This window comes from Scyliorhinus torazame, chromosome 4, assembly GCF_047496885.1.
Source record: "Scyliorhinus torazame isolate Kashiwa2021f chromosome 4, sScyTor2.1, whole genome shotgun sequence".
NCBI lineage: Eukaryota > Metazoa > Chordata > Chondrichthyes > Carcharhiniformes > Scyliorhinidae > Scyliorhinus > Scyliorhinus torazame.
The window spans coordinates 192668709-192694199 of NC_092710.1; the positions used below are offsets into that span (position 1 = coordinate 192668709).

General features: G+C 47.4%; 1 protein-coding gene across 3 annotated transcripts in view; it reads right to left on the bottom strand.

Moving 5' to 3' along the window:
- The window catches only part of tdh (L-threonine dehydrogenase), a 133367-nt gene that overhangs the window by 88816 nt on the left and 19060 nt on the right, over positions 1-25491 (bottom strand). For 2 of the 3 annotated variants that reach the window (XM_072499039.1, XM_072499040.1), the window contains exons 8-9: positions 23359-23628; positions 21949-23144 (exon numbers count right to left, since the gene is read on the bottom strand). In XM_072499039.1, coding sequence (XP_072355140.1) covers positions 23005-23144; positions 23359-23628 — 410 coding nt within the window. In that variant the 3' untranslated portion in view covers positions 21949-23004. Of the gene's footprint in view, positions 1-21948; positions 23145-23358; positions 23629-25491 lie in introns of those variants that run through there. The other variant, XM_072499041.1, reaches the window with a different exon arrangement.

The following is a 25491-nucleotide window of genomic DNA, read 5'->3' on the forward strand; positions in this document are numbered from 1 at the left end:
ACGGAGTATACGGCTATAGCCATTTCGGATCACGCTCCACACTGGGTGGACTTGGAGATAGGGGAGGAAACAGGAGGGCGCCCACCCTGGAGAATGGACATGGGACTAATGGCAGATGAGGGGGTGTGTCTAAGGGTGAGGGGGTGCATTGAAAAGTACTTGGAACTCAATGATAATGGGGAGGTCCAGGTGGGAGTGGTCTGGGAGGCGCTGAAGGCGGTGGTTAGAGGGGAGCTGATATCAATAAGGGCACATAAAGGGAAGCAGGAGAGTAAGGAACGGGAGCGGTTGCTGCAAGAACTTTTGAGGGTGGACAGACAATATGCGGAAGCACCGGAGGAGGGACTGTACAGGGAAAGGCAAAGGCTACATGTAGAATTTGACTTGCTGACTACGGGCACTGCAGAGGCACAATGGAGGAAGGCACAGGGTGTACAGTACGAATATGGGGAGAAGGCGAGCAGGTTGCTGGCACACCAATTGAGGAAAAGGGGAGCAGCGAGGGAAATAGGGGGAGTGAGGGATGAGGAAGGAAAGATGGAGCGGGGAGCGGAGAGAGTGAATGGAGTGTTCAAGACATTTTATAAAAAATTATATGAAGCTCAACCCCCGGATGGGAGGGAGAGAATGATGGGCTTCTTGGATCGGCTGGAATTTCCCAAGGTGGAAGAGCAGGAAAGGGTGGGACTGGGAGCACAGATCGAGGTAGAAGAAGTGGTGAAAGGAATTAGGAGCATGCAGGCGGGAAAGGCCCCGGGACCGGATGGATTCCCAGTCGAATTCTATAGAAAATATGTGGACTTGCTCGCCCCGGTATTGACGAGGACCTTTAATGAGGCAAAGGAAATGGGACAACTGCCCCCGACTATGTCTGAAGCAACGATATCGCTTCTCTTAAAGAAGGAAAAGGACCCGCTACAATGCGGGTCCTATAGACCTATTTCCCTCCTCAATGTCGATGCCAAGATCCTGGCCAAGGTAATGGCAATGAGAATAGAGGAATGTGTCCCGGGGGTGGTCCACGAGGACCAAACTGGGTTTGTGAAGGGGAGACAGCTGAACACGAATATACGGAGGCTGTTAGGGGTAATGATGATGGCCCCACCAGAGGGGGAAACGGAGATAGTAGTGGCGATGGATGCCGAGAAAGCATTTGATAGAGTGGAGTGGGATTATTTGTGGGAGGTGTTGAGGAGATTTGGTTTTGGAGAGGGGTATGTTAGATGGGTGCAGCTGTTGTATAGGGCCCCGATGGCGAGCGTGGTCACGAATGGACGGGGATCTGCATATTTTCGGCTCCATAGAGGGACAAGGCAGGGATGCCCTCTGTCCCCATTTTTGTTTGCACTGGCGATTGAGCCCCTGACGATAGCGTTGAGGGGTTCCAAGAAGTGGAGGGGAGTACTTAGAGGAGGAGAAGAACACCGGGTATCTTTGTATGCGGACGATTTGCTACTATACGTGGCAGACCCGGCGGAGGGGATGCCAGAAATAATGCGGATACTTTAGGAGTTTGGGGATTTTTCAGGGTATAAATTGAACATGGGGAAAAGTGAGTTGTTTGTGGTGCATCCAGGGGAGCAGAGTAGAGAAATAGAGGACCTACCGTTGAGAAAGGTAACAAGGGACTTTCGTTACCTGGGGATCCAGATAGCCAAGAATTGGGGCACATTGCATAGGTTAAATTTAACGCGGTTGGTGGAACAAATGGAGGAGGATTTCAAGAGATGGGATATGGTATCCCTGTCACTGGCAGGGAGGGTGCAGGCGATTAAGATGGTGGTCCTCCCGAGATTCCTTTTTGTGTTTCAGTGCCTCCCGGTGGTGATCACGAAGGCTTTTTTTAAAAGGATTGAAAAGAGCATCATGGGTTTTGTGTGGGCCGGGAAGACCCCAAGAGTGAGGAAGGGATTCTTACAGCGTAGCAGGGATAGGGGGGCGCTGGCACTACCGAGCCTAAGTGAGTATTATTGGGCCGCTAATATTTCAATGGCGAGTAAGTGGATGGGAGAGGAGGAGGGAGCGGCGTGGAAGAGATTAGAGAGGGCGTCCTGTAGGGGGACTAGCCTACAGGCTATGGTGACAGCCCCATTGCCGTTCTCACCGAGGAACTACACCACAAGCCCGGTGGTGGGATTTGGGGACAGTGGAGACGGCATAGGGGAAAGACTGGAGCCTTGGGGGGGTCCCCGATAAGAAACAACCATAGGTTTGCCCCGGGGGGAATGGATGGGGGATATGGAATGTGGCAAAGAGCAGGAATAACGCAACTGAAAGATCTGTTTGTGGATGGGAAGTTCGCGAGTCTGGGAGCGCTGACCGAGAAATATGGGTTGCCCCAAGGGAATGCATTCAGGTATATGCAACTGAGGGCTTTTGCGAGGCAACAGGTGAGGGAATTCCCGCAGCTCCCGACACAAGAGGTGCAGGACAGAGTGATCTCAAAGACATGGGTGGGGGATGGTAAGGTGTCAGATATATATAGGGAAATGAGGGACAAGGGGGAGACTATGGTAGATGAACTAAAAGGGAAATGGGAAGAAGAGCTGGGGAGGAGATCGAGGAGGGGCTGTGGGCAGATGCCCTAAGCAGGGTAAACTCGTCGTCCTCGTGTGCCAGGCTAAGCCTGATTCAGTTTAAGGTATTACACAGGACGCATATGACTGGAGCACGGCTCAGTAAATTTTTTGGGGTGGAGGATAGGTGTGCGAGGTGCTCGAGAAGCCCAGTGAATCATACCCATATGTTTTGGTCATGCCCGGCACTACAGGGGTTTTGGATGGGGGTGACAAAGGTGTTTTGAAAAGTAGTGGGGGTCCGGGTCGAACCAAGCTGGGGGTTGGCTATATTTGGGGTTGCACAAGAGCCGGGAGTGCAGGAGGCGAGAGAGGCCGATGTTTTGGCCTTTGCGTCCCTAGTAGCCCGGCGCAGGATATTGCTAATGTGGAAAGAAGCCAAGCCCCCGGGGGTGGAGACCTGGATAAATGACATGGCAGGGTTTATAAAGCTAGAGCGGATTAAGTTCGTTCTAAGGGGGTCGGCTGAAGGGTTCACCAGGCGGTGGCAACCGTTCGTCGAATACCTCGCAGAAAGATAGATGGAATGGAAAAAAGAAGGCAGCAGCAGCAGCCCAGGATCGGGGGGGGGGGGGGGCGGGGAGAGGGGGGGGGGGAGGGGGAGGAGGAACCAGAAGGACTCTCAGGGTTGTTAATATATACTGTATAATATGTATAGGTCGTTGCGACAGATAATTATATATTGGACTGTTAAATTATATTTTTGGAGAGTGTTACTTGTGATAAGGCAGTTGCCAATTAGGGTTAGTTTTCATTTTTGTTATTTATTATTTATTCATTTTTTGTTTATAAAATAGGTCATTGTTATTTGTGTTGTTATAATATTGTGTAAAGGATGCACAATGTACTGTGTTGGTTGACCAAAAATTTTCAATAAAATATTTATAAAAAAAAAAAAGAACGGACTCTTATCCTATCCCACGTTTGGAGGGTTGCATTGAGTAAGTGGGACAATCAGCTTTTATTTCTAAACTGGATTTACTTAAAGGTTACTGGCAAGTACCCTTATCTGAAAGGGCGAAGGAGATTTCAGCTTTTGTGACTCCAGATGGTATATACCAATTCAAAGTTATGCCATTTGGCATGAAAAACGCCCCAGCCACAATTCAACGGTTAACTAACAAAGTTGTTTCAGGATTACCCAATTGTGCGGTATACATCGACGATCTGGTAATTTTCAGCCAGACATGGAAAGAACATTTAAAACATCTGATGGAGTTATTCGATCGACTTCAGGAGGCGGATTTGGTGATAAACCTACCCAAAAGTGAATTTGGAAAAGCCCAAGTCACTTTACTTGAGGAGTTTCTGATACCCTCAAGACAAAGGGAAATAATGCGATTTCTTGGCATGAGTGGATTTGATCGAACATTTGTGCAAATGTTGTGTAGCGTGATTGCTCCACTGATGGACTTGCTGAAGAAACGTCGACATTTTCAGTGGACAGCGGACTTTCTACAGGCATTTGACGGCCTGAAAGGTGTGATAACCAATGCTCCTGTGTTGGAGAATTACAAGGGACTCTGCGGTCAGATTGAACGAAAGTACCTGACTTTAAAGAGAAATGCCGAGGCGTAGAGAAATGGATGGATCGCGCAGACATTTTTGTTCAAAGATACTGTCAATCGAGAAGGATTCCAGTTGGAGGAAGGAGAAAAAAAATGGACTATATTATTATACATGTTTGCGTATGTTGTTTTTTGAAACTAAAAAGTATATTTGCTGTGTGCATTTCTTAAAGGATAGTGAAAAGGTGAAAAATGAAACCATCTTGAAGTTGATCATTTTTTTTTTCTTGTGGGGAGGTGTCATGTGAGAGTACCTTTAAGAAATGGGTGTTTATAAATGGGTATGTATATAAATATCTGTAGTGAGAGTACCTTTAAGAAATGGTTGTTTATTACTGCAGTGATGTCAGAGTGTGTGAGGAGCTGGGCTGTCTGTCAGCATTTCAGCAAACAGCCTAAAACAAAAGTAAAAAGCTGACAGACAGCCCAGCTCCACCCAAACTTTCGTTTTAGGCTGTTTGCTGCAGGGTGTGTTGTAGTTTCATTTTCAGAGCTGGATAGCTGCAGTCACAGCCAGAAGGTGTATGAATCTCTCTCTGTAATCTAAAGACTAAATCAATCCTGTTGATTTAAAACTAATAACAGTAGTGACTTTAACCTGATGTGCTTCTGGTAAAAGGTGGTTTAAAACGTATGGATGTTAAAAGGAAAGCTTAAAGGATTACTTAGTGTTGTAGTCTTTGGGGGTTGTATTTGAATTAATGGTTGCTAAGATGTTCACTGTATATTTAAAAAAAGGATAACTTGAGTTCATAGAATAAACATTGTTTTGCTTAAAAAAATATTTTTCCATTTCTGCTGTACCACACATGTAGAGTGGGCCGTATGCTCCCCATACCACAATCTAGTAAAAGTTGCGGGTCAGGTGAACTCCATGATACACTTTGGGGTTCTCTAAATCCTGGCCCATAACAACACAATTTAACTTTCAAAATAATAAATGGTTTCTTGCTTCCGGCAAAACAGCTTGCATTTACTTCAAGAGTTAGAGTGGAAAAGTGAAAATATGAAAAATAGAGATAGCGAATAGTTAGGCCAAAGTATAGGATGATCCCAGAATAAAGATGGCCGTACGGACCATCACGTTTATAGGAAATCGTATCTGTCTTGAGCCATCTATCTACACCTCCATGTCGTCTTAATGGGTTTGAGTGAGAATCAAATGTGTTTGATTCGACGGTTAGCTGCCAATCCTTAATGTGCAACATAAGTTCTGAATGTTTCATGTTTGAATATTTGTGTATGTTATGGAATGTGATTCTGTGCTATGATCAAGACTAGTTTCTACTGGTTTTCTGCTGACTTCGCTTTATCCACATTATGAATAATAGTGCCTTTATGTTGCTATGGTGCCTGCTTCATCCTTGATCAGATTACTGGTACAGCTCATGTCGGAATGTCAAACTGTCTTTGAAAATATGTTTGTTGGAACAATAGCTTTTTCATCTTTGCTTAGTAAAAATGTTGTTTCAATCTCCAATGAGTTTATGCATGTGTCAGGCTCATTGTGTCCCTGTTGAAGCTGTGTTTTATCATGACCTGAAGTTATGAGTGTTGAAATCCTCAATTTAAAATGGCTATTAAAACTGGGGCTTAATATTTACACTAAATAGCCTTCTTTTACCTATCAGATTTATCAGGAAGTAGTCGATTCCTATCATGGATAGAAAACTGGTTGGCAGAGAGGAAACAAATAGTCGGGATTAATGGGTCCTTTTCAAATTGGCAGGCAATAACTCATGGGGTACCACAGGGATCAGTGCTGGGACCCCAGCTATTCACAATATATATTAGTGATTTGGATGAGGGAACAAAATGTAACATCTCAAAGTTTGCAGATGATACCAAATTAGGTGGGAGGGTTAATTGTGACGAGCATGTAGGGATCCTACAGCAAGATCTGGACAGGTTGGGCGAGTGTGCAAATCAATGGCAGATGCAGTTGAATTTTGATAAGTGGGAGGTTATTCACTTTGGAAGCAAAAACAGGAAGGCAAATTACTATCTGAATGGTTGTAAATTGGGAGAGGGGAGTGTGCAGCGGGACCTGGGTATCCTTGTGCACCATTCGCTGAAGGTAAGTATGCAGGTGCAGCAGGCGGTAAAGAAGACTAATGGTATGTTAGAACATACAGTGCAGAAGGAAGCCATTCGGCCCATCGAGTCTGCACCGACCCACCGAAGCCAATGTTGGCCTTCATTGCAAGCGGTTTCGAGTATAGAAGCAGGGATGTGTTGCTGCAATTGTACAGGGCCTTGGTGAGGCCACACCTGGAGTATTGTGTTCAGTTTTGGACTCCTTCTCTCAGGAAGGATGTTCTTGCTCTCGAGGGAGTGCAGCGAAGGTTTACCAGACTGATTCCAGGGATGTCATATGAGGAGACATTGACTAGGTTGGGAATGTTCTCGCTGGAGTTCAGAAGAATAAGGAGGGATCTCATAGAGACTTATAAAATTCTAACAGGACTAGACAGGGTAGATGCTACCAATGATGGGTGTGTTCAGAACCAGGGGTCACAGTCTGGGGTTTCAGGGTAAACCATTTTGGACAGAGATAAGGAAATATTGCTTCACACAAAGAATGGTGAGCCTGTGGAATTCATTACCACAGGAAGTAGTTGATGCTAAAACTTTGAATGAATTCAAGAGGTGACTGGATATAGCACTTGGGGAGAATGGGATCAAAGGCTATGGAGAGAAAGCAGGATTAGGGTATTGAATTGGATGATCAGCCATGATCGTGATGAATGGCGGAGCAGGATCGAAGGGCCAAAAGGCCTCCTCCTGCTCCTATCTTCCATGTATCTATGTCTCTATGTATTGCCACATTTGGGCACGTCGCCACCCTCAAAAAGCTTATTTCTTTAAAAAACATTTTACTGAAAGAATTTTCTAATATTTACAAACACAAAATAGCAAAACCAAAAAGACAACAGAAATACAAGCCCCAACCACCATACCAAGCCCGAAAGAAGCTTCTACAGTAAGTTTTTATATTCCCACAAGCTTACTCTCGTACTCTCTTTTCCCCTTCTCAATCAATCCCCTTGTTCTTTGCTGAATTCAAAACTGCTCTCAATCCGCAAGTCTGCTGTTTCTTCTGGCCAATTTGTATGTCTCTTCCTTGGATCTAATACTACCTCCAATTTCCTCTGAAAGCCATGGTTTGGCCACCATTCTCGTACGTTTGTGCTCGGCAGGAATGAACAATTGTTGCAGTTCACCCATGCGCATTTTGAATGTTTGCCATTGCCCATCCACCATTATCCCTTTAAGTAACGTTCCCCAATCCATCATCACCAACTCATGCTTTGTACCAACATAGATTGCTTCATTTAGAGTCAAGTCGCTGGTCTCAGATTCAACTACCCCACTCTCCACCTTGATGAAGAATTCTATCATATTATGGTCACCCATCCCCAAAGGGCCTTGCACAACTAGATTGCCAATTATTCCTTTCTCATTGCACCATACCCAGTCTAGGATGACCTGTTCTCCAGTTGGTCCAGAAAACTTGTACACACTCCAGGAATTCCTCGACGGTATTATTACTAATTGATTTTCCCAATCTCATTTTTCACTTGTTTCTCTGCCTGTCACTTTTCTTATTCCACTTTGTCATTTATTCTTGTCCTGGTTTCCCCTCCTTTGCCTCCTTGCATAGCTCCCCACTTCCCCAGCCATTTTAGTTTAAACCCTCTCCAACCATTCTTGCAAATATTCCCTGAGCGTATCAGTCCCAGTCCTGCCCAGGTGCAACCCATCCAGCTTGTCCACCTTCCCGGAACACCGCGGTCCCAGGCATCTGAAACCCTCCCTCTCGCACCATCTCTTCAGCCACATATTAATCTGCTACATGATCCTATTTCTGCTCTAACACTCGACTCTGGGAGTGATGCTGGGATCACTTCCTTTGTGGTCCTCCTTTTCATCTTAATGCCTAAATCACTATATTCTGCTTTTAGGATCTCATCCCTTTTTACCTATGTCATTTGTACAAATGTGTACCACGACTGTTCACCCTCCCCCTCCAGAATATCCTGTAATGGCCACTCAGAGATATCCTTGACCCTAGCACCAGGGAGGCAACATATCACCCTGGAGTCTTAATTGCGGACATAGAAACGCCTATCTTTACATTTACATAGAACATACAGTGCAGAAGGAGGCCATTCGGTCCATCGAGTCTGCACTGACCCACTTAAAACCCTCACTTCCACCCTATCCCCATAACCCAACAATCTCTCCTAACCTTTTTAAACACTAAAGGCAATTTAGCATGGCCAATCCACCTAACCTGCACGTCTTTGGACTGTGGGAGGAAACCGGAGCACCCGGAGGAAACCCACGCAGACACGGGGAGAACTTGCAGACTCCACACAGACAGTGACCCAGCGGGGAATCGAACCAGGGACCCTGGCGCTGTGAAGCCACAATGCTATCCACTGTGCTGCCCTTACAATTGAATCCTCTATAACGATTGCATTCCCACACTTTTCACTCCTCTCCCATGCAGCAGAGTAAGCCATGGTACAACAAATTTAGTTGTTGCTGCTTTCCCAAGAAGTCATTCCCCCAACAGAATCCAGAGCAGTATATCTGACTTGCAATGGAATGGCCACAGGAGATTCCTGCACTGTTTGCCGAGTCCTTTTGCTCTGCCTGGTGGTCACCCATTCCCTCCCTGCCTGTGGAGTCTTGGCCTGCGGCGTGACCACCTACTCTGCATCTCATGTATGCATCAGTGTACCCAGCTGCCACTTCAGTTCCAAAACACAGACTTGCAGGAGCTGCAGCTGGAGACACTTCAACCACACATGTTGGCCCCAGCATTGGAAATGCTCCCGGCTTCCCACATGGGAGCAGGAGCACACCACTGTTTTGAGTTCTCCTGTCAAGATGTATCCCTTTAAATTAAACCTTTTGGAAGATACTTAAAATCAAATAATATCAATTACTAGAGGGCCCTTCGTCCCCGGTCCTCGTTAATACAGAATATAGCCCTAACTACAAACCACAAAATAAAGACCGTACAAACTATGTGATTAAAGTAGGAATTACTTACCTGACTGTACTCACCCAATCAGCTGCTGCCACTTGCCCCATATCACCATTGAATCCCAAGGTCACCTCAGGAGCTCCAAACTCCAAGTGAGCACTCAAGATTTCTCCCTGCCCTTTCACGTTGCTTTCAATCTCCTCTCTCCCCTCTGACTATTTTGGCATTTATGCTCCAAAATAACTCGGATTATGCTGGTATTTATGAACCTTCCCCCACTCTTCCTCAGGTAGTCCTATCACCATAATCGCCTATACTTTTATCGCTCATGTACTTATCCAACATCCCCGTAAATGCATATACTATTTGCCTCAAATGATCTCTTGGCAATGAGTTCCATACTCTAACCTGACTCTGGGTAAAGAAGTTTCTCCTGAACTCCCTTTTGAATTTATTTACCATTATCTTATCTTGGGTGGCACGGTGGTGCAGTGGTTAGCATTGCTGCCTCACGGCGCCGAGGGTTTGGTTCAATCATGGCCCCGGGTCACTGTCCGTGTGGAGTTTGCACATTCTCCCAGTATCATCATGGGTCTCACCCCCACAACCCAAAGATGTGCAGGGTAGGTAAATTGCCTCTTAATTGGGAAAACATTTAAAAAAAATTTTTTTTTTAAAAAATCTTCCTAGTTTGGAAATGCTTCCAAATGGAAAGAGTGATAGAAATTTGGAAGTCTCTTCTGGAAATGTCAAATCTGAATAATACTAAATCAGATATTAGCACATCATAGTCCAGTTTTTGTAATTTATACAGCGGACAACAATATTGCTAATTTCCTGTTTCACATTAAAATAAGAAATGGTCAGTTACAATGATGAAACCATATTTCCAATAATTATCTTTCTTGCTCACATTAGGAAATGTGAAGCAATTCCTGGCTAGGGCTGATCCGATTGGAACTAGAGTAACATTTCAGGAGGCATAAGTTGTACCTAATCAATATCAACAACTGACATCTGTATAGTGTCCTTAACGTAATAAAACATCCCAAGATGTTTCACAGGAGCATTATAAAACAAAATATGATATCGAGCCATACATGATGATGTTAGGTCAGCTTTAAACGTATTGCCAGCAGGCCAAACAGGCTAAAAGTGGAACATCCACCAAATTGTGGAGACCCGGCCTCAAAATCCGCCAGACAGTCCGATTTGCCAGCAGTACCAGAACTCCGCACTGGTTGCTGCCATGAATGCATGCAGTCCCATGTGGAAAAAAACAGCATGGCAGCCATGCCCAGGTAAGTTGGGGGTTTCGGAATGGGAGTGATCAGGCAGCTTAAGGAGGGGGAACTCATTTTGGAGGCCTAGAGAGAGGAATCAGGTGTGGTGGATGGGGGTTCCACAAGTGCCCCCGATGCACAATTAACAATCCCCAAATGGGACTTCCGGTTGCGGCGATGCGGAGCTAAGCCGCACGATTCGGCAGCTCCCGCTAGTACGGACTTTCGGGCTCTTTAGAGGAGCCCCAACGGGAATTTTTTTGAAGACGATCCGTGGGGAAAGGAAGAGTGAGGTCCCCCTTCACCTTTTATGGACCGGACCAGAAGTGAAACTGCCAAAAAAGCGGCATGGGAGAAGCGAGGGAAGAAAAACAAAATGGCGGCTGGGGACAAAGCGGAATGCGGGCCGGAGCTGCAGGAGTTCATCAAGCGCTGCTTCGAGGAGCTGCGGAAGGAGATGCTGGCGCCTATGCTGTCAGCGATTCAGGGACTAGGGATGACCCATAAGGCCCACGAGGTAAAGATCCAGGAGGTGCAGAAAAAAGTCAATGAGAATGAGGACGAGATCTTGGGCCTGGCGGTGAGAATGGAGGAGCACGAAGCACTGCACAAGAGGTGGGCAGGAAGATTCGAAGACCTGGAGAACAGGTCGGGGAGAAAGAATCTGCGGATCCTGGGTCTCCCTGAAGGAGTGGAGGGGGCCGATGCCGGGGCATATGCGAGCACGATGCTCGAGTCGATAATGGGCGCGAAGGCCCATTCGAGGCCTCTGGAGCTGGATGGGGCACACCGGGTGCTGGCGAGGAGGCCCAAGGCTAACGAGCCGCCAAGGGTGATTGTGGTGAGGTTTCACCGTTTCACGGACAGAGAGAGGGTCTTGAAATGGGCCAAGAAAGAACGGAGCAGCAGGTGGGACAATGCGGAGATCCGAATATACGCGGACTGGAGCACGGAGGTTGCAAAGAGGAGAGCGGGTTTCAACTGGGCCAAGGCGGTGTTGCACCGGAAAGGAGAGAGATTCGGAATGCTGCAGCCAGCGTGATTGTGGGTCACATACAAGGATCAGCACCATTATTTCGAAACGCCTGAAGAGGTGTGGACCTTTATTCAAACCGAAAAGTTGGACTCAAACTGAGGGTTTGTGAGGATGGGGGGGGATGTTTGTTGTATATAGGGTGTTAATCACGCGCAGGAAATGTTACATGGGCTGGGGGAGAGAGGGGGATGGTATGGGGGAAAAGAGACAGGAGCTGCGCCAGAGGGGGCGGGTAGCATGGGGGTAGCAAAAAAGCTAGACACGGGTCTAGCGGGGGGAAGTTTGAGATACCCCCGGGAAATGCTTTCAGATACATGCAGGTGAGGGCATTTGCGAGGCGGCAGGTGAGGGAATTCCCGTTGCTCCCGGCACAGGAAATTCAAGGCAGGGTGATCTCGGGTGTATGGGTCGGAGAGGGCAAGGTGTCGGCAATATACCAGGAGATGAAAGAAGAGGGGGAAGCGTTGGTAGAGGAGCTGAAGGGTAAATGGGAGGAGGAGCTGGGGGAGGAGATTGAGGAGAGGCTATGGGCGGATGCCCTAGGTAGGGTTAATTCCTCCTCCTCGTGTGCCAGGCTCAGCCTGATACAATTTAAGGTGGTTCACAGAGCGCACTTGACGGGGGCGAGGTTGAGTAGGTTTTTTGGGGTAGAGGACAGATGTGGAAGGTGCTCAGGAAGTCTGGCGAACCATGTCCATATGTTTTGGTCATGCCCGGCACTGGAGCGGTTCTGGAGAGGAGTGGTGGGAACAATATCTCAGGTGGTGAAAGTCCGGGTCAAGCCAAGCTGGGGGCTAGCAATATTTGGAGTAGTGGACGAGCCGGGAGTGCAGGAGGCGAAAGAGGCCGGCATTCTGGCCTTGGCGTCCCTAGTAGCCCGGCGAAGGATCTTGCTAATGTGGAAGGAGGCGAAGCCCCCCCAGCGTGGAGGCCTGGATAAATGACATGGCTGGGTTCATTAAGCTGGAGAGGATAAAATTTGCCTTGAGAGGATCTGCGCAGGGGTTCTACAGGCGGTGGCAACCGTTCCTAGACTATCTCGCGGAGCGTTAGATGAAGGTCGGTCAGCAGCAGCAACCCGGGGGGGGGGGGGGGGGGGCGGTGAGGGGGATGTCCTGTGAAGGGGGGGGGCATGCCTAGGGGATATTTGAGCAAGAGAACACATGAAAGATCTGGAAAACTGGCATGTACGGGAGGGAGCCAGAGGAGCTATGTAACATATCGTTTTACCATGTATATATATCTTGCTATGTGCGTTTTCTTTCTATTTAGTTACGAGGGGGGGGGGGGGTTTATTGTTTGTAAGGGTGAAAAATTGTTAAAAAACATTAATAAATATATATATTTTTTTAAAAACAATCCCCAAATGGTGTGCATCCCCGCCTTTTACAAAAACCTTTTTGTTAAAAACTGCCTGCCTATGCCAACCATTTTATGAACAGAGCATATTGTAAAGATCTAATTGGCTTGTTAACAAGCCCAATTGATCCTTAATTACTTAAAATGTTTGCAGGCTACTAATTTTAACACATCCACTTAGTAAGGGACAGTCTGGGGGTGCATGTGACGCTGGCATGCTTGCCGTCCTTCATATTCGTGTCCACCACCAAAAATACATCAGGTCAGGATCAATCCAGCCCAGGTAGTTTCAAATCGCGAAACAAAATGAAACTTAGCCTCTTACTGTGGGTGTAAGCTCAGTGGCACAGTGGTTAGCACTGCTGTCTCACAGTTCCAGGGTCCCAGTTTCAATTCCTGGCTCGGGTCACTGTCTGTGCGGAGTCTGCACATTCTTCCCGTGTCTGCGTGGGTTTCCTCCGGGTGCTCCGGTTTCCTCCCACAGTCCAAAGATCTGAGGGTTAGGTTGATTGGGCATGATCAATGCGTGGGGTACGGGGAAAGCGTGGGGGGAGTGCGCCAAGGTAGAGCACTCTTGCGGACGGTTGGTGCAGACTCGATGGGCCAAATGGCCTCCCTGGAGTGATTCTATGGATTAAATATTTTAATCAACTGAACCTTGTAATTTAAAGCAGATAATAATAATCTTTATTAGTGTCACAAGTAGGCTTACCTAACACTGAAATGAAGTTAGTGAAAATCCCCATGTCGCCACACTCCGGTACCTGTTCGGGTACACCGAGGGAGAATTCAGAATGTCCAATTCACCTAACAAGTACGTCTTTCGGGGCTAGAGGGGGAACAGAGCACACGGAGGAAATCCTTGCAGACACGGGGAGAACGTGCAAACTCCGCAGACAGTGACTCAAGCTGGGAATCAAACCAAAATCTGATTAATACTAAATACCAGTCATCGCAAAATCAGATATTAGCCCATCACAATCGTTTTTGTAATTTATACAGCAAACAACAATATTGCTCATTTTCTGTTTCACATTGAAACAAGAAATGGTCAGGGAGGAATCAGGTGATGAATCCGTCGAGAGCTCTGGTACCGGAGGTGGTGGTGTCCATGGACGCACAGAAAGCATTTGATCGGGTGGAGTGGCGGTACTTGTTCGCAGTTTTGGGTTTGGGCCGAGATTTGTGGCATGGGTGCGGTTGCTGTATGTGGCGCCAAGAGTGAGGGCGAGGACAAATTATATGAGCTCATGAAGCTTGGACTTACACAGGGGTATGAGGCAGGGGTGCCCGCTGCTGTTTGCGCTGGCCATAGAGCCATTGGCGATGGCTCTCAGGGGTCGGCAGAGTGGCAGGGGATAATGAGGGGACAGAGGGAGCATTGGGTATCGCTCTATGCCGATGACCTCTTGCTGTATGTTTTGGATCCGTTGGAGTGTATGGGAAGGATTATGGGCCTGTTGGAGAGTTCTCGGGATACAAGCTGAATGTAGGGAAAAGCAAGGTATTCCCGGTGAATGAGCTGGCACAGCGGGCTAATTTAGGGGGGGATGCCATTTACAGTAGCGCGGGATAGGTTTAGGTACTTGGGGATTCAGGTAGCGAGGGAATGGACGGGGTTCCATAAGTGGAACTTAACAAAGCTGGTGGAGGCCAGGGAGGATCTTAAGAGGTGGGATACACTGCACTTAACGTTGGCAGGAAAAGTCCAAGTGGTGAAAGTGAATATTCTGCCGAGGTTCTTGTTTATCTTTCAGACTCTCCCGATCTTTATACCAAAGGCCTTTCTTCGGAAAGTGGACAGTCATCTCTGACTTTGTATGGGCGGGTAAGGTGCCGAGGGTGGGGAGGACCCTGCTACAGAGGCAGAGGCAGCAAGGGGGGGTTGGCGTTGCCAAACTTCCTTCATTATTATTGGGCGGCGAATGTGGACAAGGTGCAGCGGTGGTGGGAAGGAGAAGGGGTAGAGTGGGTTTGGATAGAGGAGGAATCTTGTAAGGGGTCTAATTTGAGGGCTATGTTGATGGCAGCATTGCCAATGGCTCTGAGTAGGTATTCAGGGAGCCCAGTGGTGCAGTCCATGGTGAAGATATGGAATCAGCTGAGGAGACATTTTAGGGTGGAAGGGATGTCGATGCTAACACTGCTGTGCAAGAATCATGAGTTTGAGCCGGGGGGGGTATGGATAGTGTATACAGGAGATGGAAGGAAGTGGGGCTGGTCAAGGCAAGGGATTTGTATTTGGAGGAAGGGTTCACCAGTCTGGAGGAGCTAAGGGAGAGGGTAGAGCTGCCGAGGGGTAGTGAGTTCAGGTATCTACAGGTTAGGGACTTTGCACGAGAGGTCTGGAAGGGGTTCCTTTGACTGCTGGGATCCACTCTGCTGGAGCGACTGCTGCTTCTGGATGTGGAAGGGGAGTGAAGAATTGGGGATATAGGAGCAGGGAGGCGAGCGGGTGGTTAAGATAAAGGAGAAATGGGAAGTGGAGTTGGGAATGGAGATCAATTGGAGAGTATGGAGTGAGGCACGGCGAAGGGTAAACGGGACCTGCTCTTGTGCAAGGATGAGACTGATAGTTTAAGGTGGTGCACAGGGTGCATATGACTCGGGCGAGAATGAGTGGGTTCCAGATGAGTGCGAGAGGTGTGGGCGGAGGCCAGCGAATCATGCGCACGTTTTGGGGTTGTGAAAAATTGGGAAGATTCTGGGCGGGAGTGTTCGCGGTCTTAGCCAGGACAGTGGAGGAGGGAGTGGACCCGGACCCTTTGCTGCCGATATTTGGGGTTTCAGAGAAGCCGGAGCTCATTGAGGACGAAGGCCGATGTCTTGGTCTTTGCCTCTGATTGCACGGCGACAGATTTTGCTGGAGTGGCGGTCAGCATCGCCACTGGGGGTAGCAGCATAGTTGGGTGACCTGTGACTTCCTGCGGTTAGATAAGATAAAGGAGTTAAGGGTCTCAGCAGGGGAGGTTGAGAAAAGGTGGGGGATGTTTGTGACTGTGTTTGAGGAGCTGTTCATTGATGGGGAGGGTGGGGGGGGGGGGGGGGGGTGAAAAAGGAGAAAAATCTGTACAAACTGTATAGTTGATTATTGGGAAGAATGTTTCCCGGGGGGTTTATTTGCTGTAACCTACTTTGATACAAGTTTGAATAAAATGCGTTTTTAAAAAAAGGGAGGAATCAGGTGTGGTGGATGGGAGTGGCACAGGTACACCCGATGCACAAAGAACAACCCCCAAATGTGCGCTGCTGCCTTTTACAAAACTCTTTTTCTTTAGAAACTGCCTGCCCAATTTTTATGAACCGAGTATTGTTCCAATGCCTGAGAATCTAAGACCAGAGGATACTTCCTGTAAATGTCATGCATCTGATGATCGCAAAACAATGAATTGTACTTCCAGTCACTCAATTGTGCTTCATTTTCTACTTCACTTCCTCTAGCTCTTTCAAAAACGTAGTGGTATTAAGCAGTGCAAGGCTTAGTTTCCAATGTGCTTAAAAAGTAAAAGGGGACTTCTGGGTGCGGCGATGACCAGCTAAGTCGCACGTTTCGGCAGCGCCCGGTGGAACAGACTTTTGGGCTCTTGATAGGAGCCCCAACGGCAATTTTAACGGCTAAAAACACTGTGCGGTAAACCAGAAGGGAATCCCCCCTGGACACGGATGGAAAAAGGAGAGGAAAGTGGCCAGATTGCGGAGGATCCTCTAGAGCAGCGGCCAGGAAGGCAAGCACAAAGCAAGATGGCGTCGGAAGGAGGCAGTTTAATATGGGGCCCTGACCAACAAGAGTTCCTGCGGCGCTGCGTGGAAGAACTTAAAAAGGAGATGAAGAAGGAGCTGTTGGCCCCGATATTACAGGCGATTGAAGGGCTAAAGGAGGAGCAAAAGACCCAGGAGCAGGAGCTTCGGGTCGTGAAGGCAAAGGCTGCTGAGAATGAGGACGAAATACAGGGCCTGGTGGTGAAGACAGAGATGCACGAGGCACAACACAAAAGGTGTGTGGTAAGGCTGGAGGTGCTGGAGAATAATGCGAGGAAGAATTTAAGGATTCTTGGTCTTCCCGAAGGTGCGGACGTCGGGGCATATGTGAGCACGATGCTTCACTCGTTAATGGGATCGGAGGCCCCGACGATCCCATTGGAGGTGGAGGGAGCTTATCGAGTTATGGCGCGAAGACCGAGGGCTGGAGAAATTCCTCGAGCCATAGTGGTGAGATTTCTCCGATATAAGGACAGAGAGGTGGTCCTCAGATGGGCAAAGAAAACCCGGAGCAGTAGGTGGGAGAACGCGGTGATCCGCGTATATCAAGATTGGAGTGCGGAGGTGGCGAGAAGGAGGGCAAGCTTTAATCGGGCCAAGGCGGTGCTGCACAAAAGGTTAAATTTGGAACGCTGCAGCCGGCAAGACTGTGGGTCACACATCAAGGGAAACACCACTACTTTGAAACGGCAGAAGAGGCGTGGTCATTTATTGTCGAGGAGAAACTGGAACAAGCGGGCTAGAAAAAGAACGTTTGGGATAAAGTGGTGGGGTGATTACGTGTGGTGAAGGGGAGGGAAATGGGGGAAGAGATGATTTCCCAAGTTGTTAATCCTGCGACCCTGTAACTTTTCTCTCTTCCCCATGTCGTGGGGGAGGGAGGATGGGGAGCTGGGGGCGCCGGCCATTGGGGGCGGGGCCAAATGGGTAGCGCGGGCTTTGTTCCCGCGCTATGGTAATCATGGCGGGAACAGGGAAGCAGGAAGGAGGGGGCCTCGCACAGTGGGGGCCGAGGTCACGGGGGGGGAAGCCGAGGTCGGCCAGTTTGCTGACTTCTGGGAGCAACATGGGGGGTGCAATTACGCTAGAAAGGGATCTAGCCGGGGGGGGGGGGTAACTGGGTTGCTGCTGCTGGGGAGAAGGGGGAGCTGGTATGGGGTGGGGTGGTCGGGGCAGGAGGGCGCCGTTGGGGGGAGATACGGCTACGTGGGAACCGGGAGAGGAGCCGGATTGAAAAAGGAGATGGCTAGTCGACAAGGGGGGGTGGTAAAGAGTCCCCCAACCCGGCTGATCACGTGGAATGGGAGAGGGCTGAACGGGCCGATTAAGAGGGCACGGGTACTCGCACACCTAAAAAAACTTAAGGCAGATGTGGTTATGCTGCAGGAGACGCACCTGAAACTGATAGACCAAGTCAGACTTCGCAAAGGATGGGTGGGGCAGGTGTTTCATTCGGGGCTAGACGCAAAAAACAGGGGGGTGGCTATATTAGTGGGGAAGCGGGTAATGTTTGAGGCAAAGACCATAGTGGCGGATAGTGGAGGCTGATACGTGATGGTGAGTGGCAGATTGCAAGGGGAGGCGGTGGTTTTAGTGAACGCATATGCCCCGAACTGGGATGATGCCAACTTTATGAGGCGTATATTGGGACGCATCCCAGACCTAGAGGCAGGAAAGTTGGTAATGGGTGGAGATTTTAATACGGTGCTGGACCCAGGGCTGGACAGATCGAGGTCCAGGACCAGGAGGAGGCCGGCTGCAGCTAGGGTGCTCAAGGTTTTTATGGAGCAGATGGGAGTAGACCCCTGGAGATTTGGTAGACCTAGGAGTAAGGAGTTTTTGTTTTTCTCCTCTGTCCACAAAGTCTATTCACGGATAGACTTTTTTGTTTTGGGAAGGGCACTGATCCCGAAGGTGACGGGGACGGAGTACACGGCTATAGTTATTTCGGACCACGCTCCACATTGGGTGGACCTGGAGATAGGGGAGGAAAAAGAACAGCACCCACCCTGGAGAATGGACATGGGATTATTGGCTGATGAGGGGGGGTGTTTAAGGGTGATGGGGTGTATTGAAAGGTACTTGGAACTCAATGACAATGGGAGGTTCAGGTGGGAGTGGTCTGGGAGGCGTTGAAGGCTGTGGTTAGAGGGGAGCTGATATCTATCAGGGCACATAAAGGAAAGCAGGAGGGTAGGGAAAGGGAGCGGTTGTTGAAAGAACTTTTGAGCGTGGACAGACAATATGCGGAGGCACCGGAGGAGGGACTGTACAGGGAAAGACAAAGGCTACATGTAGAATTTGACCTGCTGACCACGGGTAAAGCAGAGGCACAATGGAGGAAGGCACAGGGTGTACAGTCTGAATATGGGGAGAAGGCGAGCAGGTTGCTGGCCCATCAACTGAGGAAAAGGGGAGCAGCGAGGGAGATGGGGGAGGGGGGGGTGAGAGATGAGGAGGGAGAGATGGAGCGGAGAGCAGAGAGTGAATGGAGTGTTCAAGGCATTTTATGGAAGATTATATGAAGATCAGCCCCCGGAAGGGAAGGAGAGAATGATGTGCTTTCTGGATCAGCTGGAATTTCCGAAGGTGGAGGAGCAGGAGAGGGTGGGACTGGGAGCACAGGTGGAGACGGAGGAAGTAGTGAAAGGGATTGGAAGCATGCAGGCGGGGAAGGCCCCGGGACCAGACGGATTCCCAGTGGAATTCTATAGGAAATACATGGACTTGCTGGCCCCGCTACTGATGAGAACCTTTAATGAGGCTAGGGAAAGGGGGCAGCTGGCCCCGACTATGTCAGAGGCAACGATATCGCTCCTCCTAAAGGAAAAAGACCCGCTGCAATGCGGGTCCTATAGACCCATTTCCCTCCTGAATGTGGATGCTAAGATTCTGGCCAAGGTAATGGCAACGAGGATAGAGGATTGTGTCCCGGGGGTGGTTCATGAGGACCAAACTGGGTTTGTGAAGGGGAGACAGCTGAACACAAATATACGGAGGCTGCTAGGGGTAATGATAATGCCCCCACCAGAGGGGGAAGCAGAGATAGTGGTGGCGATGGATGCCGAGAAAGCATTTGATAGAGTGGAGTGGGTTTATTTGTGGGAGGTGCTGAGGAGATTTGGCTTTGGAGATGGGTATATCAGATGGGTACAGTTGCTGTATAGGGCTCCGATGGCGAGCGTGGTCACAAATGGACGGGGGTCTGATTATTTTCGGCTCCATAGAGGGGCGAGGCAGGGATGTCCTCTGTCCCCGTTATTGTTTGCATTGGCGATTGAGCCCCTGGCCATAGCATTGAGGGGTTCCAGGAAGTGGAGGGGAGTACTCAGGGGAGAAGAACACCGGGTATCTTTGTATGCGAATGATTTGTTGTTGTATGTGGCGGACCCGGCGGAGGGGATGCCAGAGATAATGCGGATCCTTGGGGAGTTTGGGGATTTTTCAGGGTATAAATTGAACTTGGGGAAAAGTGAGTTGTTCGTGGTGCATTCAGGGGAGCAGAGCAGGGAAATAGAGGATTTACCGTTGAGGAAGGTACCAAGGGACCTCCGGTACTTGGGGGGGATCCAGATAGCCAAGAATTGGGGTATGTTACACAGGCTTAATTTAACGCGGTTGGTGGAACAGATGGAGGAGGACTTTAAGAGATGGGACACGGTGCCCCTATCACTGGCAGGTAGGGTGCAGGTGGTTAAAATGGTGGTCCTCCCAAGATTCCTTTTTGTGTTTCAGTGCCTCCCGGTGGTGGTCACGAAGGCTTTTTACAAAAGAATTGAGAAGAGTATTATGAGTTTTGTGTGGGCCGGGAAGACCCCGAGAGTGAGGGGATTTTTGCAGCGTAGTAGGGACGGGGGGGGGGGGTTGGCACTACCGAGCTTAAACGACTATTACTGGGCCGCCAATGTTTCAATGGTGTGTAAGTGGATGGGAGAAGGGGAGGGAGCGGCCTGGAAGAGATTGGAGAGGACGTCCTGCAGGGGGACTAGCCTACAAGCTATGGTGACGGCCCCATTGCCGTTCTCACCGAAGAAATACACCACAAGCCCGGTGGTGGTGGCTACATTGAAAATTTGGGGGCAGTGGAGACGGCATAGGGGAAAGACGGGAGCCTCGGAGCGGTCCCCGATAAGAAATAACCATAGGTTTGTTCTGGGGAGAATGGATGGGGAATTTGGAGCATGGCAAAGAGCTGGGGTAGTACAATTGAGAGATCTGTTCGTAGATGGGACGTTTGCGAGTCTGCGTGCACTGACGGAAAAATATGGGTTGCCCCAAGGGAATGCATTTCGGTATATGCAACTGAGGGCTTTTGCGAGGCAACAGGTGAGGGAATTCCCGCAGCTCCCGACGCAGGAGGTGCAGGATAGAGTGATCTCAGAGACATGGGTGGGGGGTGGTAAGGTGTCGGACATATATAGGGAAATGAGGGACGAGGGGGAGATCATGGTAGATGAGCTGAAAGGGAAATGGGAAGAGCTGGGGGAGGAGATTGAGGACGAGCTGTGGGCTGACGCCCTACGTAGGGTAAACTCATCGTCGTGTGCCAGGTTAAGCCTGATACAATTCAAGGTTCTACACAGGGCGCACATGACTGGAGCACGGCTCAGTAAATTTTTTGGGGTAGAGGATAGGTGTGGGAGATGCTCGAGGTGTGGGAGATGCTCGAGAAGCCCAGCAAATCACACCCACATGTTCTGGTCATGCCCGGCTCTACAGGGGCTCTGGGTGGGGGTGGCAAAGGTGCTTTCGAAGGTGGTGGGGGTCCGGGTCAAACCAAGCTGGGGGTTGGCTATATTCGGGGTTGCAGAAGAGCCGGGAGTGCAGGAGGCGAGAGAGGCTGATGTTTTGGCCTTTGCGTCCCTAGTAGCCCGGCGCAGGATATTGTTAATGTGGAAGGAAGCCAAACCCCCGGGTGTGGAGACCTGGATAAACGACATGGCAGTTTAGAACGGATCAAGTTCGTATTAAGGGGTTCGGCTCAAGGGTTTACCAGGCGGTGGCAACCGTTCGTCGACTACCTCACAGGAAGATAGAGGGAATGGAAAAGAAGAAGACAACAGCAGCAACCTGGGGGGGGGGGGGGGGGGGGGGAAGGAACCGGATGGACTATTAGGAATGTCATTGTATATGTATAGACACTTGTTATAGGTAATGTATATTGGATTGTATCTTTGGAGAGTAACTATTTTTGACAAGGCAATTGCCACTCAGTTTTGTTTATATATTATTTATTTGTTTAAAATTGGCCATGGTTATTTATATTGCTTTGTTGTTGTTCAAAAGAAAAACTATGTACTGTTATGTTTGGCCACAAAATTGAATAAAATATATATTTTTTAAAAAAGTAATAGGACAAACCTTCAAATACATTTGGATTTAGAATGCCATTTAATTTTTTTTGTTTTTAAAAAAATGTTCATAACCAATAAATTCTTTTGCAAGACAAAATCCAATAAACGCTCAAACTGAAAATATATCTGAGATTTAATGCAAATCCTAATTTCTAGCAAACCAGGATATTTTTTTTTTTTTACAATAAAAGCAACCAAGAGATTTTTCAACAGATTGCTTATTTTAAAAAAAGGTTCCACACAAAAGTACGAGAGCTACATTTTTATCTTTTGGCTATCCATCACGATATGAAGCCCAGTTTGCTTTCCCTATTATAATTTGCACAATGTCAAAACATCTCGGAAACCACTGCATCGTCATGAGTAGGATAGCTTGCAATGAACTGCAAAACAAATGAAAGCATTAGCCTATGTACTTTTGGAGATGTTGCTATGATGATTAATCACCTTTCAAATCCATAAAGTACTGAGTTGTTGGACCATTCTGCCGGTTAAGCTTTCAGATGTTCCGAGACACCCACGCATTAAATCGGCATTATATCAGAATGGGGTTAAAACACTTTTAATATTGCAAATCTACAAAATAAAAAATCTTCAGCGCCAATAAAAAAAAATTGCAGAGTACAGTTTGTTACACTACTTATTCAACTGCATTATTAAATTTAACCTTAGATGGCTGAAGATTAACTTGGAGTTCTGCAGATTTTATTTCATAGTAAAACTTAAGGACACACTTTAGCCCAGAGTAAAAATTGAGTTCTGAAAGTCATAAATAAATAAGTTCAAATGAAATCCATTGCCCTGTAATGTTGACAGCCCTTTGGTAACAGCAGTTACTGTTCATCCTGCCCAAACACTTCTGCAAGTCTTCAGTTTACTAATATTTTAACTATAATTGATAAAAATTCTCTTTGCACAGGATGCACATCAAGCCATTGCAGTCTGATTAGTTTTAAGTACAGAAAAATAATTATTTACACAAAGTGATTGAGGTTTTCTGAGCTAATTATGTTCTTTGTACATTGGATCCCATTGCAGATTCTGGTCCTTCAAAAATCCTTTATCTTCATTTAATTCGATTGCATCAGCTGACTGTCAGTTGTAATGAAATTGAGCATTGTGAACACTAGTTCAGGAAGATCATATTCATGCTTCCAGGCCCAATCTTTGCGAGCATTGTGATCATCAAATTCCATTGGCCAGCTATCAGCTGAAAATAGACAGGCAAATGGTAAACTTCAAAAAAATCTCTACCATTTTCACTGGTCATAACAAATCTTGGATAAGGAGGTTCATCACTGCAACAGGAATAAGAATGCTCCAAACAATCAAAATATGTACTCTAATCAATTAAATTGGTGTACCACACAGATCTGCAAACTACAATCACAATACCAAGAGCTGACACTATGCACAACACTTACCGATTGCCTGGCGCATTTCATCAACTTTGTAAGTGATCTGAAGGTCAGACAGGTGCTTTCGGACTGCAGCCACCAGTTCTTCAGGAGTGAAGCTCATTGCACTGATATTATATGTTCTCATTGTAAGCTGTTCTGCCGGTGCTTCTAGGATTTCCAGTGTTGCGCGCAGGCAATCATCTATGTACATCATAGGGAGCTTTGTATCAGGCTTCAAGTTACATTCAAACTTCCCAGTCTTTACAGCATCATGGAAAATTTGAACTGCATAATCTGAAAAATAAAAGCAAACATCCAGTAATTGAAAATAACTTGCCTGCCAGCTTTCATGCTTCAGTTAACAAAGAAACATTTGCACTGTAACCACTACAGCTTGTCACCTTAGATACATGGCTATTTGGTCTTAGAAACAATACTCAAGCTGCAAAGTTTTACTATTAAGAGAGTAAAGCATATTACAAGGTTGTTCTATATTGACCAGAAAGCAAGATTGCATGCTTCAAGCAGAAATAAATTTTACATTAGAAAATAAAAGAATGTGAAATTCTATATTCAAGCTTAAGAAAACAATTTTAAATTTTTTATTTTTTTTTTTTATAAATGCATTTTATCCAAACTTGTATCAAAGTAGGTTACAGCAAATAAACACCCCAGGAAACATTCTTCCCAACAATCAACTATGCAGTTTGTACAGATTTTTCTCCTTGTCTGAAGAAAACAGATGGTCAAGCATTGCTCAAATGTATAAACAAGAGGGTGGCAAGGTGGCGAAGTGGTGCTGAGGACCCCAGGTTCAATCCCTGCCCATGTGGAGTTTTTAACATTCTCCCACAACCTAAAGATCTGCAGTGTAGGTGGATTGGCCATGTTACATGACCCCTTAATTGGAAAAAGAATTGGGTACTTTTAAGTTATTTTTAAAAACTGTATAAACAAGATAAATGCAGGGTTTACCTACAAATGAACTTGATATTCTTTGCTTGACATTGATTTGTCAATTTGCAACTGAATTGTGTTTGCCATTTCTCCAATTCACCACTTCAAGCAGTAATATAATCCCACTTCCTGTCCTTCCCAAGCATCCTGTACTCTTTTAGTATTTAGGTTCCAATCCATGTCCTCCTGCAGCCATGTCTCTAATGACTATCAAATTATACTTATTTATTTCTATGAGCACTCTCAGTTTATCCGTTTTGTTTTGACTGCTATGTGCATTCAGATTCAAAGCTTTCGATTTCATCTTTCTACAACCGCGTCTCTCATCTGCTGATTTACAATTACACTTGTACTCTCTATCCCTTCCTATCAGTCACTTGTACTCTCTATCCCTTCCCGTCAGTCACTTGTACTCTCTATCCCTTCCTATCAAGTCTTTTTTCATTTCCCTTAATAACTCTTTTGTCTTATCCCTGCTCTTCGATTTACCATATCTTGCCAAATTTGATCCCTCAATGGAGAATACTTCAAAGAACTCCTAAACTGTGATACAACCATAGCATTGGAGGCAATTCCCCAACTCCTCATCAAAGATGGCTTTGGACTCCCACCAAGCATGGATGAAGTTGAAGCCGCCATTAAACACAAGAAGAATGGAAAAGCTGCAGGAGTGGATGAGATCCCTGGGGAGAATTTTAAACTTGGGTGATCACCAGTCATCTCCATCAGCCGTTGCTGAAAATCTGAAACAAAAGAAATTCCTGCCAACCTCAGGGATGCCGTCATTGCAACCATCTTCAAGAAAGGAGACAAAGCAGACTATGGGAACTACCAAGCAATTCCCTACACTCCATTGCCGGGAAGAGCATCGCTGGGACCCTCACAAGCCACCTTCTCCTGAGGAAATCCTTCCAGAAAGCCAGTGGACCTTTGACTTTGTGGAACAGAGGACATGACTTAAATGCGCGGAGCAACATCAACCACTCTACATGGCTTTCATCGATCTGACTGAGGCTTTTGACTCGGTCAATTGGACAGTGTTATGGATGACCCCGTCAAAGGCCGACTTCCAGAGGAATTATTCAACATCCTCCGACTCCTCCATGACAGTACGTCAGTGACAGTCCTCACCGACGGAAATGAGATAGAAACCTTTTAAGGTCAAGACTGGAATCAAGGGGGGATACCGTCACCATCCTT